Source organism: Propithecus coquereli, unplaced genomic scaffold (genome assembly GCF_000956105.1).
Source record: "Propithecus coquereli isolate 6110/MARCELLA unplaced genomic scaffold, Pcoq_1.0 Scaffold13, whole genome shotgun sequence".
Lineage (NCBI taxonomy): Eukaryota > Metazoa > Chordata > Mammalia > Primates > Indriidae > Propithecus > Propithecus coquereli.
Window position 1 is genome coordinate 7,875,333 of NW_012137191.1, and position 21,516 is coordinate 7,896,848.

A 21,516-nucleotide genomic window follows, 5' to 3' on the forward strand; every position below is an offset into this window, starting at 1 on the left:
TGCTCTGCTAATGGGCTGGACAAGACTGAAGAGGGTACTGTTGGCATTGAACTCTATTTTGTCCTGCTTCTCTTTTTAGGTTGATTATCAGTTCACCAACAGGCTACACCAAGAGCCAAACTTTTACCTTAGAGAGTCTGCATAGACACACGTTAATAAGGGTGAGACAGGAAAAGATTAGAAGATGACAAAAGAGCTGAGATTAAAGGAAAAGATAAACAATAAATGAGAGGACAAAATAATGATCTCTAATAGATTAAAATCTGCTATGTGAATACAGGTTGAAGCACCTCAGGGAAGAAAGAACATCCAAGCTCTGGCAGGCTCACTGGTCCTGGGTCATCTGAAAGAGTCACTGTTCTTACAAAGCAATCACTTGAGTTTTCAAACAAATATGCCAGAATGATACATCTGTTAGCAATATATATTTTTCTTTAAATAATACTGGCATTTCCCATAGCACTTGTTTTACTTCCTGCATAGAGTTGTCTTCAAAGTAGTTCATTTATATTGCTGAAAGACAACTGGTCCAATTGATTGATAGTGATATCTTTATTTCAAAAAAGCAGGGTTAATACAGCTTAATGAACCAACCACCTTATCTACAGATTTTGTTTCAATTAAATTCAGACTTTTTCAAAACAAATTCGTCCTCTAATGAGTTTTTTTAAAGATATGACATATGCTTTGAAAGCAACAACAAAAAGAAAAACTATTAAAATACTCTAACAACAAAAGTTCTTGAAGAAAACCACCTGGATAAAGAGATTAATTGGATGAATAAATTTTGTATATTTGGGCTTTTTTAAAGTCATAGTACTCTCTAATCATATGTCCCACAAGAGAGTAGGAAAATCTGCAAATAAATATGTCATTCTTCTTACATAAAATGCCACTATCAATCCGCCATCAATAAAACCTTTCGGTAACTGTAACAAACGTGTGTTGAAAGATACAAACATAACATTCTCTCCCTGGGCACCACAAAGACCATCACATTTATAAATGGCTCATTAGGTTTAGGATAGAAGCATCATTTGTGTAAAGGGAACAGAACGAAGCTAACTGGCCAAGATGGAGTGATAACCAAGGTGACCATATAATTTATCATCCAAATTGGAATGCTTTCGTGAATGTAGTGGGATACTGTTAATAATTATGCTAGGACTGCCCAGGCCAAATAAGACTCTAGTTATAAGCCACAATCTTGATCATTAGCGCTAATGAGCTAAATTAATAGGGACTAAGTGAAATAATGTTAATAGCTATGAAAAAAACCCACAATTTTAAGACAGTTGCTCTCTTCTCAAGACTTCTGACATTTCTAAATAGTTGCATAACATGAGACTTAATAAATTATATTAATCTACTGGACTACATAGACACGAACCATGTTACCTTGAAATTAAGGCTCTCATTTATGACAGTTTTCCGAAGTTTTGCCAAAGCATCGGATTCCTCGGTGGCATTTACAAAGTGGTAATCTCGTATGGCAGGGAACCCTCGCTTATTTAAGAGTTCCTTGTTGATTTTACTTATGCAGGCTTTGCGCTGCTTGTCATCAGAAACATCCAAATGTGTGCCAACAAGAATCACAGGGGAAGAAGAGGCACGAGCCTGTAGGGACAGATGTAAAATAATCTTGTGTTTGCTTTAAAATGGGGACTGCTTATGTTTCTGTTGATAGTTGCTTTCCATGAAATTCACTTGAGTGGAAATGAGAAAATAAAAGACTTCAGAAGAAGAAAATAACAATTGTCTTTCCTTCCCTAAACCTACAGAAAACTATAACCTTAAGAAATTTTGAAAAGTCATTCTTAGGCTCCTTGTTAATCCAATACTTATCACTTTTTGAGGTGGCCTATATAACGGTAGTAGCATATAACACAAGAAAAGTAGGTTTTCTTCTCTTATGTTCACACCTTAAAATGGGTTATTCACTAAATGTGCTTTGAAATAAAACAAGCATTTCATAAACCCCTAAACTATATCAAAGTAACATAATACGGTTTATACTTTCTCTTCCATATCCATGAATTTAATCTTCTGAATTCATTTTAAAGTCATTCAATTTGGTGTCTACAATGAAAGAAAAAAAGCCACTACAGCAAGCATTACTGCCACTGTAATATTTGCTCATGTTGGCTAACTATAATAAAGTCAAAAAAAGAAAAGTTAAAAAAAAAAATCACTCAAATTACAAAACAAACTTGCATGTAGCCCAAATGTCCTGTTTGCCCAAACATCCTGACAAAAACCTGTTTAAGGACTTAACTCACAGAAGAGTTCATTGGAGCATCCTTCAAGGGGCAAGCACTCTTACTTTAGACTCCATTCTAAAAAGCCATGGTATTTGAAAGAATGGCTGCCAGCATGATGCCAAAGGAAATCGTAGAAAAACGGCAAAAAGTAGACACCAGATATAAGAACATAATAACCTGAAGGACCTCATACTAAACGGCTACTGAAGACATAGCTAGTGATGTACAGACTGCTTTTCTTTAGTATAGTTTATTTTAAAGTAGAGAAATGTATATTCCATTTAAGAAATAATATAATCAAAAATAGTCAACATAAATATTTTCAAGTTTCATAGCATAAAACGTTGCAGGCACCAATAGTAATCACCAATACGGAAAACGCCATTTTCACGTCAAGACTTAATTACTTTGAAAATTTCCCAACTCAAAATTTTAGTGCTTCTAATTTTCTTTCAAGAAACTATTTGAAGAGACTGTTTGAAGCAACAATTTTCTCAAAATAAATTACCTTACACACACACACACAAACCCTAGAATTATTTTCTATTTTCAAAGGATTAGAAGAGATCACCTTGATATTGAAGAGCCAAGGCTTCATGGCATCAACTTCAGCCTGTCCTTTGCTGAGGTCATAGACAGCAAGGTACAATGCTCGTTGGGTCATAAAATGGGGATGAGTACTGTAGAATTCCTCACGACCTAAATAAAAATTGGAGATTTGTTTTTAATCTTATGGACAATAGGCAAGAATCCTTTCTTAAAAAAATTTGTGGGGTGGGGGTAACACTATATATTCAGCACACTAAGAAAACAATCAGCAGACAATGTTCACAGGGCTATCCTGGGTTTTTTTTTTTACTAGGGGTTGACAACTTTTAGCCTCTGTGTCAGCTACCAACCAAGTACTTAGCTTCACTCAGCTGGCATCGAATTGTTCCTAACATTTCCCTCCATGTACTTCTCCATTCTTGTGGCCAGGGTAAAATTAGAAGTTGAATAGCTTTGGCATAATTCTACACAATCTACCAACTCTTCAGGTACTGAAACAGAAAACTCAGTTTTTGAATCCCTGTTCTAAATATTAATAAAATGTAAAGGTGAATTTAAAAATCCTAGAGAAATAAATACCTGCAAAATCCCACACATTTAGAATGAGGTCTTTCTTCTTTTTGCCTCTTATTGGGATAGGCCAGTCTTTCACATCTATGCCAACTGTGGAACTTTGCATTCCGAGATCTGATTTTTTGGTTTTCATTAATTGCTGCAATAAGGTGGTTTTACCACTCCCAGTATTTCCCACAATCATAAGTTTCATTCGGTTATAAGGCACAGCCTTTTTTAACCTCTGTTGAAGAAACCTGGTATTTGAAAGATAAAAATAAAATAATCAACTGCTTAACAACACCCTTGAGATTTAGGTGAGTTCTTCTTATGCATTAAATATTTTAAAATATCAGATTGTGCTAAAATATGGTGTACAAAAGAATTCACAGCTCTTATAACTAATAATGTACATGACTTTCAATGCATATATTTTGTTAGTGATTTTAGTGCATTTGATAATGTTTGGTAGCATTACCACATATAATGACATGTTACACTATCACCAGAAATAATGAAAATGCCAAAATAAGTTTGCAATACTATTAGAATGCAATATGTGTGTGTGTGTGTGTGTGTGTGTGTGTGGAATTTCTTTAAACAATACAAATAAAACCCTAAAAATCATAAAGTATAAAATTTTACAAAGTCCATGACATAGAACCAAAGTAGATACACATGTATACTGTTATACTAATGGTTGATAATGAAGTCATATTGGTTTTATTGTATATGTGTGTGTACATTTATATTAATATATGATATATAGATATATATTCATATATATTATGTATGGTTATATATAGTATATACAGATAATAAGATCATATTGATTACCTTATAAATACATATAAACTATTACACTATAAGCAGATGTTAATATGTTGCCATTCCTAATAATGTAAATAATTGAAACTAATTAGAAGTGCTATAGGTGGTTAAACAAAACCACCTTTAAAATAATAGTAGATTTAAAATGTTATCAAAAATACGATGGCTATAAAAAGATATAAACTATGCTAAACTGTTACCACAGTCTAAAATTAGAGAAACAAACTATAACACAATTGAATTTTAGGGAATATTGACTGACCCATTCCTAGAACTAATAGGAATCTGAACAACATTCCTGATGATATGACCAAAGGCAACATTATTTTTCTTGATTTATTGATTTATTAAGAATTCACTGCTCTTCAAAAAAGTCATTCTTAAAAAAGCAAATGATGCCTACAATTCCTAAACTGCTCCAGGCCTTCTGTCTTTTCAAAAAATATTAAGCCACATTTTAAAATATTTAATTATATACTGGCTTGATAATATAGCATAATACTCTGAAAACTAATTCAATTAAATGTTTAGTAAGACTTGAATTAAGTTTTATTAGTCTATGAACATCTTTTCCAGTTTCAAGAGGGAAAAATCATGGGAAGTAATTACATAGAATGAAAGGTAGTCATGTTTAACATGGAAGGTAACAAATTCTTTCCTTTCAAATTAAGTCAATCTCGGCCAGGCACGGTAGCTCACGCCTGTAATCCTAGCTCTCTGGGAGGCCAAGGAGGGCGGATTGTTTGAGCTCAGGAGTTCGAAATCAGCCTGAGCAAGAGCGAGACCCCGTCTCTACTAAAAATAGAAAGAAATTAATTGGACAACTAAAAATATATAGAAAAAACTAGCCAGGCATGGTGGCGCATGCCTGTAGTCCCAGCTACTCGGGAGGCTGAGGCAGGAGAACTGCTTGAGCCCAGGAGTTTGAGGTTGCTGTGAGCTAGGCTGATGCCACGGCACTCTAGCCCGGGCAACACAGTGAGACTCTGTCTCAAAAAAAAACAAAAACAAAAACAAAAACAAAAACAAATTAAGTCAATCTCAAGAATTCAGAAAACCAAATCCTTCCTCATAAAAAGAGACAAAAAGTTAAATATACAAGTAAATTTTAAGAGAATTTGGGCAGATGACAATGCATAAGTGTAAATCACTAGTAATTCAACAATTATTAATTGTGTGCCAAGCTTTGTTAGGTGCCAAGAATCAACTAGCGAGTGAACATAGCCATGGTCCCTGCCTTGGTGGATATCATAGTCAAGTCAAGGTCACATTGACAGGTGACAATTGAGCTGAAGGCCGGCAAGGTAAACAGAGTATCTTTGTGGAAAAGGAAGTAAAGGATTTTATGAGTAGGTAATAATAAGACTAACATGCTAAAAGGGAACAAAAGGTGTTATAAAATCCATTACCAAAGATATTTGAAGTTCTTAAAATGTAAAGACCACAAACAGTGATATCTGAGATTTGGTGGTTTCAAAATGACCAAGGTGAGTAGACTATTTATCCTCATAGGCAAAATCAAAGTTAGTAATTTCATATGATGTCAGTAACTATAATGCTTTAAGATATAGTAGGCATATGTCAACTATTTGCTATATGAAATGCAGCATGAAGTTATTATACCCTGCAATATTTCTTTAGACTGTTTAATTGGTAACAAGAGATCAACCAGCAATACAATTTCCTTTTAAAGTCCATTTCTGCTGAAAAGAATGGTGAGGAGGAGAAGCCATTCTCCTGACATTAACTTGGGTAAGAGGAATGAAAATCTTTGCAGTGGCACCATAGAAACACATTCATTAAATGAAACACCTAGGATATTAATGTTAAATAGTACTATTCATTTGTTCCCAAAATCATTACTATATATCCATCAAAGTTACAGAGGAAATCTGAAACAAATTTAATAAAAACAAATGGAAATATAATGATCTAACCTTATGATGTCTTTGGCTTTACATCCTACATGTTTAAAATCAAAATTAAGATGCAGTTCATCCAAAGGAAGATCCCATATTTTGCTCAATTTTCCCATTTCATTGGGAAAGGATCTCAGTTCCAAGTTGTAACTAACATCAAGAGATGTCAGATTTTCAAGACAGCCAATCTCTGGAGGAATCTTAATGAAATAAAAAAGAGCAAAACCTGTTGGTGGGAAGGAAGAAATGTGTGCTGCCAAGAAACAGAATGATGATAGGAAACAGGAAATGCTCATAGATTCCATCAGCAACTTGCACGACCTTAGAACAGAGTTCTAAAACTTTCCAAAGGCTTGCCATAAGTTTTCAGTATGTGTTTAAAAACGTAAAAAACATACACATAAAGAACTGAACACCAAACAATCTAAGTCACTCATTTATAATCTTTAAAAATCCAATATCCCTCAGTAAAATACTTCATCTCCTCACAGTGTTGAAAGTAAAGAAGTTATGTATGATTATCTATTATCTGTGGCTTCATTCTGTTACCTCACACTGCCTATACCCTTCAATAAAACCAAGAAGATGCAGTCACTACAAACTTATATGCAACTTTAGTGTTCTCGAAATACAATTAAATGTTTATACTTTAGCGGGCATCCTAATTAGAGTGATTTTTTTTTCTGTTCCAAATTTTTAAGCAATATACAATACATTTTTAATAGGAAACATTCATTCAATGGCAAAAAATCAGGTACCAAAAATATTCATGGTTTCTCTGAACCTTACAGTATCAGATATTTAATTCTTTTGGGGTTTTACAGGCAATAACCTTGAACCTGAAAATTATTTTCTAAGACAAATGGATAATCAATTTCAGATTTAAAACAGAGAGAATGGAGCAAAGCAAAGAAGGCTGCCCCATTAGGGTGAAGGGCAGCATGGGGAAGGAATGCAGAAATTTAAGAATGTAGGAAAGACAGCTGGAAAACAAATGTTACAGTATAGAAACCAGCAACAACTTGAGAAATACACAGTATCTGAGAGTTTGTTAAGAGATCTGACGGAGATTTAGTGACACAAAACATTACATGCACCATAACTAAATATATATGTTCACATATTGCTTCAAAAATATCATACAAAAGTGATTTTTTAAGGAAATTAAGCTATGTTACCACACCCACTTATCACAGTGTAGGCTTACATCTTATTTAAAAAGCAAGATAAAATAACAGATTCAGATTTTTTTAAATGATAATTTCTGATAATGCAAATTATGAAGCATATTTTAAAATTGGCAAGAATTTTAAAGATGACTTCTCACCTCTTTCAGATTATTATGAGAAAGATGTAGTTTCTCTACTCTAGACCATGCATATGCTTTTTCACTCAAATCCAAGATGCTGATCTGATTATAGCTAAATAAGAGTTCCCTTAAGTTCAAAGATTTCCAGTGTGCAGGACCTGGCAGATATTGAATATCATTGTTGCTCATATCTAAAGACCGCAAGCTAAAAGAATACAATGTCAAGATGAAGCCAAATGAGTATTTACAAAATACATGAAATAACATTGCAAGTAATTTTCTCCCAAGTGAGAATAAGACAAAACTTTAAAAGTAACATTGCTGACATACAAATATGCACGTGAGTTGAGTCTCAAGTTGAACCATCAGTGTTTAAGAACTATGCCTCTGGGCAAGTTATTCCATCTCCTATAAAGTACAGATGACAGTAGCTATTTTACAGGATTATTAAGTAGATTAAAGAGATGATCCACCATAGAACAATTAGAATAGTGTTTGACACATTCTAAAGCTAGATTTAAGTTAGCTATTACGTTTGTCTGACACCTTCTATGGCTAAATTATAGTTAAGTATTATCTGCCTATATATGTATATATTTGCACATATAAACTTATGAATTTGGTTTATAACGTATGATAGATACAGTTAGAATAGTATTTAAGGCCAGGCATGGTGGCTCACACCTGTAGTCCCAGCATTTGGGGAGGCCAAGGCAGGAGGATCATTTGAGAGTTTAAGACCAGCTACGGCAACATAGCAAGACCTTGTCACTAAAAAAAATAAGAAAAATTAGCTGGGCATGGTGGCAAGCACCTGTAGTTCCAGCTACTTAGGAGGCTGAGGTGGGAGGATCTCTTGAGCCCAGGAGTTCAAGGCAGAGCTAGGATTACACCACTGCACTCTAGCCTGGGCAACAGAGTGAGAATCTGCCTCTAAAAAATAAAAATAAAAAAAGAATAGTATTTACGATGACAACACACTCAAAATCTAATTGATGCCTGAATCCGTAGTTAACAGGAGGCTTTTGTTTTTCATGAAATCAACAACAACAACAACAAAAAACCCCAAAACCTGGAACAACATAAATCATCTTAACCTTCACCAAAAATATCACTCAAATATAACTTAAGCATAATTTCAAAACTAATAGTATTTTGGCAACATATCAACCTATGAGAACAATTGAAATTTTAAAATTACAGTGATAGGCAACATTATGTCATTTGATTATACTAATGTAGCAATTAATTAAACAATCTTAAATTGTTTCTATACAATAGCCCACAAAATTAATATAAAAGTTTAAAATCAAAATAATGAGTTAGGTTTTTGTCTAGTGAAAATCAAACATTTATATGTATAAAAACATTTATATGTATAAAAACATTAAGCTAAATAGGTTTAGAAATCAATCACTTTTATATGCCCAAATTGAAACCATGTTTCTAAAGGTTCTGTTCCAGCTCATGTGGTTTTAAAATTAAAATAACAATAAACTTACTGTGGAAGATTTAAAATTGCTTCTGGAATACATGTGAATTTGTTTTGAGATAACTTTAGGCTTGTCATAGAAGAAGGCAAGAGAGGCATAGCAGCTGAAAGAAAATAAAAATGAGATAAACATTTTAATCACTTTATCTAGATTTAACTAGATTTTCATTAAATTCAACAATAATAACACCTACCAATGATGTGTCACTTAATTTAATTTCATTCTCACACTGACAGTATTTTAAAAGCCTACTTTTTAAAATAAGGTAATATCTTTAATATTGCCACTAAACAATAAAACAATATGTCATACTTATCAGAATCTTTTAATATGAAAGATAAATAATTATCTAAATATAAATTTATCTACCCAACATTTGTACAAAGTAAAAATTATCAGACTATTCATTTCAAATTATGTGTGATGTTATTATATAACATATAGATTAACTCAAATTATTACTCTAACTCACTGTAACACTTTTGAACACTTTACTAATATACAATACAGTATAAGGATAAAAATTCTTTATGGTACTATCTCATAAAGAGTGTTCTATGGAATAATAATGGATGTCAATAAAAGTATTCTTTAATCATATGATCTGAGATTGAGAAATACTAGGTAAAATAAAGTAAAATATCTCAGAGTTCTCAATGTTCTGGTATATTTTATGAATTTTCAAGAGGGAAATACAGTATGAGGTGCCTCCAAGGAATGAAATTCTGTGGAACACAACTGGGAAACTGAGCAATCCATACAGCCTGTTTTCTCATCTATAAAATAGTGTAGCTAGACACAATGAACTCCTGAGATTCTTTAGAAATCTACAAATCTATGATTCTGTGAAACTGAATTGAGAAATTATTTCTTAGCATTTTCAAGGTCAAAAGTATGAGTTATGCTTTGTCTAAAAAAATCTTCAAGGGTCAAAATGTTCCAGGACACTGCTAGAAGCTGTCTCCCTGAGAAGCAGAGAGATATATATTAGACCTCACCTACTGGCAAAATAAATGAGTAGAAATGATTCTCCACTTAAGAATTAACAGTCTTGAGGTTCAGATGTTGTATGAAAAACATTCATAAGACCAAAGAACTGAAACTTCATTCCACATGGGATTATTTTTCATGGTTAGTGGTCCTGCTCAAATATCACCTCCAGGGGACATCTCCTCAAATGCAAGACCACTTCTCAAAGCATTAAGGTTGGGTAGTGCAAAGTAAATGGATTTTTGAACTGACGTTTATCCATACTTTCACAACCAGTTAATTAATTGCAGGCCCCTGAACATGTCACACAAAAATTTCAGTGTTTCGATTTCCTCAATTAGGCAGAGGTCATACATGTTCTACTGTACAGATTTTTGTGAGATTCAGCTGAGATGACACATTGACCATAAACAAGCCTCAAAGTCCTTTTGAATGCTCTTCTTTCCAGAGCCAACTTAAATAGCACAGGCATGGAAATGTTTCCCCAACTTCACAGTCTGATCTAATCCCCTTGAGGTACCCTCATAGCATCCTGAAACTCTTCCACAGCCTTTAGCACAATATACAATTACACTGGTGCCAGCATTATTTCATGCCTGTCTGTCTTCCGAACTTAATTACAAGTTCCTTAAGGGCAGAGACTGGGTCTGTTTTGCTCACTAGTAAGTGAATCACTCTATCTCCGGTTTCGGGCTCATGGTAAAAACACGGTTAATATTCGGGAGGGTAGGAAAAGGGAGGGAGGGAAAAAGGAGAAAAAAACTATGCAAATTCACATGGCTTTTATCATTATTAGTTTCTGAAAGTTCTGAAAAGTTAAAATCTTTTAAATAAGTAGTCAAACTGTATTCTGCTATTAAACAGTATTAAAAATTATTTTATTGAGTCAGGTATAGAATTATCACATGGGTGGCAAGATATGTGTGGTCTCTACTAAGGGAAATGAAATATGGGGAGTCCCTGTGTATTGCCATAAAAGTATTTTGTTCCTTAATATTGAAATATTCAGATAGGCTACAAATGAACATAATTCCCTGTATTATCTCACATGCTAAGAGACCTTAGGGTATTCCTATTCCAGAACTTTCAATATGATGAAAGTGATGATCATCTTATGTATTATTATAATATCTTGCAAAAAGCAAGAGATAAATGGGTACACATTAAGTTTACTAATTTGAAAACTGTTAAATGATTAATTTTATTTCTAAAAACAGTAGCAGTAATAGCAATTGCACTTATAATACAAAAAAACATTGTTGAAGAAACTTCGGCATAATAAGCAGTATTCCAGCATAAAGATGCTTCACCCAGCTCAGACAGCAATGTGCATTTTTGGTTTAATAAAACAAAAGGAACCACAGTATAATGAGTATTTGTAGGCCAGGTAACTGTCATTTTAGTCTATGACAATAACAATCTGCTAATTTTTTTTTAAATTATAGACTATTTTTAGGACAGCTTTAGGTTTATAGAAAAATTGAACAGAAAGTGCAGAGGGTCCCCCATACCCTTTCTTCTCTCACCTTCACCTCCCCTTACACAGTTTCCCCCATTATTAACAACTTGCATAAGTTTGGCACATTTTTACAATTGATGAGCCAACATTGCCACCCAAAATCCACAGGTTACCTTAGGGTTCATTCTTTATGTGGTACATTCTATGGGTTTTGACAAAGGTACAATGACATGTATTCACCATCATAGTATCATGCGCAATAGCTTCATTGCCCTAAAAATCCTCTGTGCTCTGCCTATTCATCTGTCCACTCCCAACCTCTGGCAACCACTGATCTTTTTACTGTCCCTATCATAGTTTTGCCTTTTCCAGAAAATCACATAGTCGGGATCAAACACTATGTAGTCTCTTCAGGTTGGCTTCTTTCACTTAACAATATGCATTTACGTTTCCCCCATGTCTTTTCATGGTTTGACAGCTCATTTCTTTTTATTGCCAACCTGCTAACTTCGTTTTTGAAACTCCAGCATAATATTTAAATGAAAGCACCACTTTTAAATCCTCACCTAAAATGATCATATATGACTCATCTTGTACTACTTAAAAGGCCTTGTAAGGAGGTTACCCACACAGAACACTTACCTAGAAAATTCATTCTGGCACTGAAAATCTCCACTTTAGGACAAGCCTCAAGAAAGTTCTCTGATAGGGATGAAATGTGGTTTTTACTAAGGTTTAAAATCTTCAGTTCCTTCAGGCTCAAGGGGAAACATATCTCTGATATTTTATTTCTAGTCATGGGAGACAAAAAAAAAAAAAAGGATGAGACTGCATGAACTCATAGGCTTTAAAGAAAAAATATCAAAATAATTTGCCTTCAAAGAATAGCATCAAAGAAGATTTATTAATTTTAGGATTAGTTGTGAAAATTTAAGTCAATTGATAGACATAATGTTAATTGCCTCAGTCTTTTATTATATTTTTGTTTAAAACTCATTGTCACAGAAATTCATTGTCATAGAAATGGTAGCACCTTTTATCAACCTCAACATATTTAGGCAACCCTTTTGTCTTTAATGAATCCTTTCTTACCCTTCTAAAATGAGCTGTTCCAGTTTCTCTACCACATCAGCGAGGTTCTCAGGAACAGAAGACAGCTGGTTATATGACAGGTTAAACTGTTTCAGTGTTGGACATTTCACCGCAGGATCTAAAACCACTGACGGTCCAATGTCATTTCGAGAGACATCAAGGTTGGCAATACAATTCATTTTCAACAAGTAGGAGGGAAATGATGTAAATTTATTACTATGCAAGTCCAAATGTGTCAAACACTTCAGAGTCTGAAAAGACAATATTTTAAAATTCTAAAATGAACGATCTAAGAAACTTAAGTCTAGCTAAATATTTCTGCCTTCCATACCTCTGATAATTAGAACCATCAAGAATTTTTTTAAAAAGCTGGAAACACAATCCACAACAGAATTTCAGTATACTGACTAGCCCAACCATCTCTGCTACAGCATGAGTAAAATTAGGAAAAATACAATAGGTAGGCTGTCAAAACCAGGTTCATAAAAATAAGGTTTAGAGTTTAATTCACATTTTTTGTAAATTATTTCTGAAAAAAGGAAAATGGAAGGAGAATAGGCCTCAACAAATATTTGAATTAATAATTTAGTGATAAGCAGTACAATATAATCCTGGGAATATATTGTTAAATACTATCTTTTAGAAATTGTTTCACATTTTAATATATATAAGATTTAATCATAAGGTAGTCACACATAATACATATTTGATTTTAGAACCTCCTCTTTCTTTTATTTTCATTTATTTATTTTTTTTTTGAGACAGGATCTCACTCTGTTGCCCAGGCTAGAGTGCAGTGGCATCAGCTAGTCACTGAAACCTCAAACTACTGGGCTCAAGCAATCCTCCTGCCTCAGCCTCCTGAATAGCTGGGTCTACATGCACATGCCACCACAGCTGGATAATTTTGGGTCTGGCTATGTTGTTCGGGCTAGTCTTGAACTCCTGGCCTCAAATGATCCTCCCACATTGACCTCCCAGAGTTCTAGGGTTAGAGGCATGAGCCACTGTGTCTGGCAAGAATCTCCTCTTTTTTATGGAACTTTTTGTTTCAAATCTGTATCTTCTTTTTTAAGCAATTTCTTAATTTTACAGTGATAATAGCAAACCTCCATCTACATATCACGTCAATTTTTAAAATCCTTGGTATGCATTACTGTCCAAGGGCTAAAAAACCAAAATCAATCAGTTTTCTATCCTCCTCTTCATCTAATATATTTATCTTCACAAGGAATTCTAAAGAGTTTGATGTGATTATAGAGGCTTATTAATGACTCTTCACCCCAGAAGTTGTTTCAAAATTCCTGCCTTTGTGTCAGATCCCACTAGCTTATTCAGAAGGAAAGATTTTAAAATCATTTATTCCTAAGGTTTAATCAGGAAATTTTCTTTTAGAAACGAACAGTTGAGACCCTTCAGGCAGTAACGAAAAAAGTGCCATCTAGTGGTGTCATTTTGAAATCTCCCTAAGAGAAGGTTCTGAGCTGGTCCAATTATCGAATGCCCTGTTGCATCTCACTTTGTCATACTCTCTTCAAATTCTCTTTGTTTTAGCTATGCCAAATTCTAGAATTCTTTATTTATTCATTTAACAAGTATTTACTGAAGGCTTACCAAGTGTCAGCGATTATTTCCTCCACAAATTAATTCAGTAAGTATCGAGCCTCCACTCTACATCAGGCCTTATTAGGCTAAACCAATTCCTGTCCTCAAGGAGTTCACAGTTTAGTGAGGGCAATGTACGTTAAATCAAATTTTATGAGTGAATGCGAATTGGGGGAAAGACATCAGGTGTCATGGAAATGTAAACCAGGTGGGTAGGTTGGCTGAAGGGTAGAAAGAGAGAAATAGAAGGTAAGGAAGTGACATTTAAACTGACACTTGTGCCAGGCATGGTGGCTCAGGCCTGTTATCCCAGCACTTTGGGAGGCCAATGTGGGGGGATCACTTGAGGACAGGAGTTTGAGACCGTCTTGGGTAACATAGTCAGACCCTGTCTCTACATAAAATAAAAAAATTTGACAGGTGTGGTGGCATATGCCTATAGTCCCAGCTAATCCAAAAGTGAGGTAGGAGGATTGCTTAAGCCCAGGAGTTCAAGGTTGCAGTGAACTATGATCATGCCACTGCACTCCAGCCTGGGCGACATAGCAAGACTCTGTCTCAAAAATAATAGTAATAATAAAATAAGATAAAAATAAAATGAGACCTGGGTGACCTGGAGGATAGTCACGCAAAGAGGTGGAAGAGAGATAGAGGACACCTTCTAGACATTGGGATGGAGTTGAGGGGGGGGGTCATCTTTCTTTCTTCTGTCTCCAGACATATAAACTTTAGGGGAAAGACACAACTTAAACACACTTAAAATTTATGTAATGTTGCTTTTAAAACCTAAAAATTATGATAAAGTTAATAGGTTAGAAAAAGGGAAAATATATTTTGCAACAAAACTAGGGTTTACTTTTTTTAAAAAAAAAAAAAAAGCAAGTGTGAGTGATCCTTTATCAAACTTTACAATTCAGTCTAAAAATCTGGCTTAAAATTTTAAAAATTCATATTAAGATAATCTTAATTTGTCATGATATCTTCTTTGGCTTTAAATACTGTTCTGACCCATAGTACATAAAAATGATGAGGAAAGTCAATATTCAGAGGACTGTCCCATCAACAAACTGTATTATACTTTAATTTTTACAAGATAGAAACTTTGAGCAAAAAAAAATCTTTAAGTTACATGTAATTTTAAAATGCAAAACAATGTGTAATCATCAGTGATCATTTAGTTGAGTATCTGTATTTTACAGATGAGAAAATGAAGGCTTAGAGTAGACAGAGTGACAAGTTCTTATTGTCATGCAATAGTTGGTAGCTAAGTCAGAGCCAGTACCACCAAACCAGCTCTAATTCTAGCCTACCTCATTTAATTTAAATTGTTTAAGTTGTCTTAGTAGAATTAAATAATTGAGGTCCTAAACAATATAGCCTTGATAGACTTTAACACAAATCCTGTATCATCAAGATAGAACCTAGAATTTTTTTCTAATCAAACCTCTGTTTCCATTGCCTGCCCTCAAAGATGTTTCTGAACAGACTAAGATACCTGTGCGAAAACCAGAAGAATGGGGGGATTATTGACCAATGACACACGAAAGTAGAACCTTCTTTTGAAAGAGTTAACCATGCAAGTTAGATATAAATACAAAAGCTCTTCAAATATCCTGAAAGTTATAAGGATGAATTAAATTACTTCACATAGCTGCAGTGGGAAGCTCGTGAGTGCATTCTGGTGAAGCTCCAGCTTTTCAAGATGCTCCAAGTGACTACTTATGCAGCATTTCTGGCTTAGGGCATCAATATCTCTTAGTTCATTTGCTGAAAGGTCTAGTGATGTGATATATTCTCTCTCAGAAACCAGGGAAGAAATGCTGTCTGATTGCCTCATATGGGATTGAAGTTTTGATGACCCTTTTGTCAAAAACAAACAATGAACAAATAAGCAAATAATTTAAATTTACTTGGTAAAAGTTTACTGAGCACTTACTAGCATCAAGTTATCTTTAAGGCACTGAAGTTTCAGTAGAAAACCAAACTATGGAACTTGCATTCCAACGGTAGATATGAACAGTAAATTAAAAATATTTAATCAGCTGGTACAAGTAGTATTTTTAAAAGACAACAACTGAAGAAGAGGATGAAGAGTAGCATTAGTAGGGGTATTATTTACATTTCAGGAAACTCATAAAAAAGATCAAAGTGTTCTATAATATTCATAAAAGGTAATTTTTTTAATCTATAACTATATTTCATTTTTCTATAGCCTGTGGAATCATTAAATAAATACATATGAAGATTATGTAAAATGAAATTGACACCAAGAAAACTTGAACGATTAGAGGAAATTTAACAAAGCACTGTATTCTGCCCAAAATATCTATTTACTTACGATTACTTCTAAATACTTACTGAGTGAATCATCCGAAGACAATATTTTTCTTTTTCGCCTCAGTAAATCTTCACTGTCAAAAATGGGCCCCTATTAAACAAATAATTATGTGTATAATAAAATTTTTGTCTTTTTTTTTGAGAAGAGGACATTTGTTATACAGAAACAACCATGAAATTTTTAGGGAAATAAATGGTATTTATAATTATGGGACAAAAATGGGCAAGTACAAACTAAGAACCCAATAGTGAAGATAAAAAAAAGACAATCCATTTTAGTGCCCAAAGGACCTTAGAAGCATCTACTCTTTTGCCTTTGTTTTAAATATAAGGAAACTGAAAGGCAGACAGGTTGAGTCGAAGCTGTATATGTACAATTTAATCAACCAAACTACTTTTTCTAACTAAGCTGTTTATATAAATTAGAATGGGCATATATAAAGACTGAGACCTAATTTAAACTATTCCGTTATAGTCATTCCTTTTGCCCATCTTGTGATCTAAAATTAACATAAAATAACCCTCATATTTTTAGTAGTGAATTATGATTCAAATTAAAGCATACATTAGCATAGATGCTTCAAAGTGAACCTGAAAGTACAATGGCTCCCAAGTTCCCCAACTGGAATTATCAAACTCATCATGTAAATATGCCATAGTCCTTCCATAGTTCCTAAATGTATAGGAGGTTGAAATTATAATGGTTTCTAGAAACTAAATGATTCTCAATACACACAAAAAATATGTTTTGATGACCAAAGTTATGCTACTCCATCTTGCTCAGTATCCTTCAGACTCCTATCTGGTTCCTTAGAAACCGCTCTAAGATTTCTACCTAAAGTATTCCTAAGACCAACAGACGCCATTATGCACAGACTCATCCTGGCTCTTTTCAGACATGGAGCTCTGAAAAGAAAGAAGGGGAAAACCATCTTGAAGTGTATTCAGTCAGTATACCCATGCCCCAAACAAATTCTAACTCTGCATGCTCAAAAGTCTGCAAATGTGAATTTAACATAATTTATGACAAATAAATACACAGAGTTTTCACACTTCAGGGAATTCTCTACCATTCAAAAGTGATTCTTCTTGCTTAGGCACAAACTCTAGTCGTCAAGAGAATGTCAGTAGCAAAGCACAAAACATAATCACAATTCACTTACCAATGAATTAGAATGCCTTTGCAAATTTGGAGAATAACGCTGCAACGCAGGGTCTCGGTAAAATTCTCCTACACTAATTGAGTTTGATTTCTTTTTCACAAGAAATGAGCCTTCACTTCCTATTTTGAAATGATAAAAAACATGAAGGTTAGTGAGAAAAGCTTACTCAATCATAAGATGCTAGTATATTAGTTCAATCATGGAAGATTAAACGTATTTTTCTTAAAGGAAATTTCACAGTCAATTCCCTTTGTAACATCTTTAAAATAGAAATGATAAGCCATGTTGGTTTTTCACTTTAAAAATTCAACTACGTTTTTCTTCATTCATAAATATTTATTAAATGGCTGTCATAGACTAGGCACTGAGTAAGTGCTGGATAATGATAAGGAGAAAAAAAAATCCATGCCTCAGAGAACCTCATAGTCGAGTAGGAAAAAGCCAAGTAAATCAGTGGTTACACACGCTGTAACAAATACTAATACATGTGTGTACAGAAAGCAGAGAAAGTTTGTATACAATATTACTCTTTTCTGTTTCTCTTCATTTTTCTTATAAATTTTTCAAGTCTTGCTTTAAATAACGGAATCACGCTTAAATTATTTAACATTCAGCAATCTTGAGAATATCTCTCATTTGAATTTCATATTTCACAGTTTCTTTTATGGAGTGACATTAAAACAAACACAATGAGTTTAGCTGGCAATAATTGTTTTGTGATATAAGGGATGAGAAGTACTTTGAAAATTATAAGTTTTCAAGAAAATTAAGATTAATAAATAAATCATTATTAACGATAAATAACATGGGGCATTTGTGAAAACTTATTCATAAGATGTTAAATTCAATCACTCTTTATATTGGAAACACAAAGAAATAAGTGTGTCAAAACCAAATAATAACATCTATATATCCAAAAATCAACTTCATAATATTTAGCATAAATCTTGATACAAACAATTCCTGCCTGGTTCATTATTAAAATTTCATTAATTCTATAATTTAAATTATCCTTAATAATTTTTATAAAATAGAATTCATAATTTAATTACATTTGTATATCTTATAAAGATTATTAAATTTTCATAATTACCCCACTTTATGTTTCTAAAGGGTCTATTAGCACATTATTTGTCCTAGCAACATAGTGCATTTTATAATTATTTTATGTTAACATTTCTAATGTTTTCCTTAAAAATACTTGAAGAGAATTCTTTCAGGCATGATGGAGTAACAAGCAAGAACTTAGCCTACTCCCATAAACAAGAAAATTGGACAAATATATTAGACAACTGGATTCAGACACTGGGCAACAGACAGCCCAGGACTATGTGATACCTGAAAGAAAGGAAACAAATTACGCGAGCCTTACGATCACCCTGCCTTCTGCCTAGAGGCAATCTAAGGCCCACTGACACAGGGAGAAGAAATTTCAACAAAGTCTGGTGGCTGTCCTGAGATGAGGAGATGCAGATGAACATTCACGGAGACTGAGGTAGCTGGGAGTTATGGGGCAGTTATGGATAAAGAGCTCCAGTAATCCATGTAAGGGTTTCTGGCAGATATGCACTACAAGAAATATAAAAGGTGTAATCCTAGCACTCAGGGAGGCTGAGGCAGGAGGATAGCTTGAGGTCAGGAGTTCAAGATTAGCCTCAGCAAGAGTGAGACCCCATCTCTACTAAAAATAGAAAGAAATTAGCTGGGCAACTAAAAAAAAATTGAAAAAATTAGCCAGGCGTGGTAGCTCTCGCCTGTAGTCCCAGCTACTCGGGAGGCTGAGGCAGGAGGATCCCTTGAGCCCAGGAGTTTGAGGTTGCTGTGAGCTATGATGATGCCATGGCAGTCTAGCCTGGGCAACAGAGCAAGACACAGTCTCAAAAAAAAAAAAAAAAAAAGAAAGAAAGAAACATAAAAGGGAATTCTTCCAGAGGAAGGAAATGATACTTAGATCAATACAAAGAGGTTAATTCACAAAAAAAATTATAATGCTTAATGTTTGTGCACCAATGATAGAGCTTCACAAAATACACAAAGCATAAACTGATAGAACTGAAAGGACTAACAAATCCACATTTACAATGTCAACATTTCTTTTTCAAATACAAGTAGAGACAAAAATCAGTAAAGTCGTAGACTTGAAAATGTTACCAAATAATTTGACATAATTGACTTGACCCAACAACAGCTGAACACACTTTCTTTTCAGTTGCACATGGAACATCACTAAGACAAACCACACAATAGTCCACAAAGCATGTTTCAATAAATTTAAAAGAACAGAAATCATCAGAGTAGGTTGTCCAAACACACAAAAAAGCTTGATACCAATAACAGGAAGTTATCCAGAAAAATATGCAAATATTCGGGAAATAAATGAGATTCCTCTAAATAACTCATGAATCAAAGAAGTCACAAAGGAAATTAAAAAATTTAAAAACAGAACAAAAACAGACCATATCAAAATTTTGGAATGCAATGAAAGTGGTGTTTAGTAAGACATGTATAGCCTTAAATATTTATATTATAAAATAAGAAAGGTCTAAAAATCAGTGTCCTAAGTTCCCAAGTTAAGAACTATTAAAAGAGCCAAATAAAAAACAAAAAAGAAAAGGAAATAATAAAGATCAGAACAAAAATAAATGAAAATGAAGGCACAAACAATAGAAAAAAAATCAATGAAACAAAAATCTGATTCTTTGAAAAGATCAACAAAATTGGTAAACCTTAAGCTAGACTGAACAAGAAAAATAGAAGGAAAGACACAAATTACCAAAGTCAGAACGAAAGACCAGGTATCGCTACAGATCCTTCACACATTAACAAAATAATAGGAAATTGTTATAAATAGCATTAAACATTAAAGAAGTTTGGCACCTTAAGTGAAATTGACATATTCCTTGAAAGTCACAAGTCACTAAAACTGATTTAAGAAATAAAAGAAAATCCAAATAACCATAAATCTTAATAACTTTAGTAAGTTATTAAATTTATAATTTAAAATCTCCCCCCTCAAAAAGAATTCCAAACCTAGATAGCCTCTGCTGGTGAATGCTATGAGGCATTTAAGAAGGAAATAATACCTCTACACAAACTCTTTCAGAAAATAGTAGAACTGGGAACATTTCCCAAGTCATTTCAAGAGGCCAGCATTACTATCACACGAATGAATGAAACTACAGACCAATATTTCTCAGAGATGCAAAATTCTTAAAATTTTAGAAAATAAAATTCAATACTATATAAAAGGGATAGCACACTATAACCAAGTGAGATTTACCTCAGGAATGCAAGTTTAGTCTATAAACATTAGAAAATCAATCAATGTAATCGACCATATTAACAAAATAAAGGGGGGAAATATGACTATTTTTGCACAGATGTTGACGAGTATTTTCCAACACCCATTAAAGATAAAAGGCTCAGCAAATGATGACTAAGGAAGTAGCTTCCTCAACCTGATGAAGGGCATCCATAAAAAACTACAGATACTGTCATACTTAATGATGAGAGATTGATTTCTTTCCCCCTAACTTTGGAAACCAGGGAATGACGCCCAGTCTTACCACTTCTATTCAACATAGTACTGGAGGTCCTAGCCAGTGCAATAAAACAAGAAAAAAAAGATATACAGATTAGAAAAGAAGAAGCAAGTCTGTCGTTGTTAGAAAATGGCATAATTGTGAACATTGAAAATCCTACAGAATTTACTAGAATTCATAAGTGAGTTTAGCGAAGTTAATGCAAATAAATCAATTGTATTTCTATATGTCATCAGTGAACTATTGGAAATTGAATTAAAATATAACACATTTATAGTAGTATTAGAAAACATGCAATACAAATACCACTAAAAGAATTTTAAAAGACAAATGTATACCACATTTATGTCAAAAGACTCACTATTAAAGTATCAATTCCCCCAAATTGATTTATAGATTTAATCTACATAAATT

At 33.5% G+C, this 21,516-nt stretch overlaps 1 protein-coding gene across 1 annotated transcript in view; it reads right to left on the reverse strand.

The window, feature by feature from the left end:
* LRRK2 (leucine-rich repeat kinase 2) overlaps window positions 1-21,516 on the reverse strand; it is a 138,913-nt gene that overhangs the window by 58,304 nt on the left and 59,093 nt on the right. The window contains exons 21-31 of the mRNA XM_012638395.1: window positions 17,561-17,679; window positions 16,419-16,488; window positions 15,703-15,920; window positions 12,456-12,706; window positions 12,006-12,154; window positions 8,924-9,017; window positions 7,440-7,626; window positions 6,131-6,312; window positions 3,390-3,619; window positions 2,833-2,960; window positions 1,399-1,617 (exon numbers count right to left, since the gene is read on the reverse strand). Coding sequence (XP_012493849.1) covers window positions 1,399-1,617; window positions 2,833-2,960; window positions 3,390-3,619; window positions 6,131-6,312; window positions 7,440-7,626; window positions 8,924-9,017; window positions 12,006-12,154; window positions 12,456-12,706; window positions 15,703-15,920; window positions 16,419-16,488; window positions 17,561-17,679 — 1,847 coding nt within the window. The remainder of the gene's footprint in view (window positions 1-1,398; window positions 1,618-2,832; window positions 2,961-3,389; window positions 3,620-6,130; window positions 6,313-7,439; window positions 7,627-8,923; window positions 9,018-12,005; window positions 12,155-12,455; window positions 12,707-15,702; window positions 15,921-16,418; window positions 16,489-17,560; window positions 17,680-21,516) is intronic.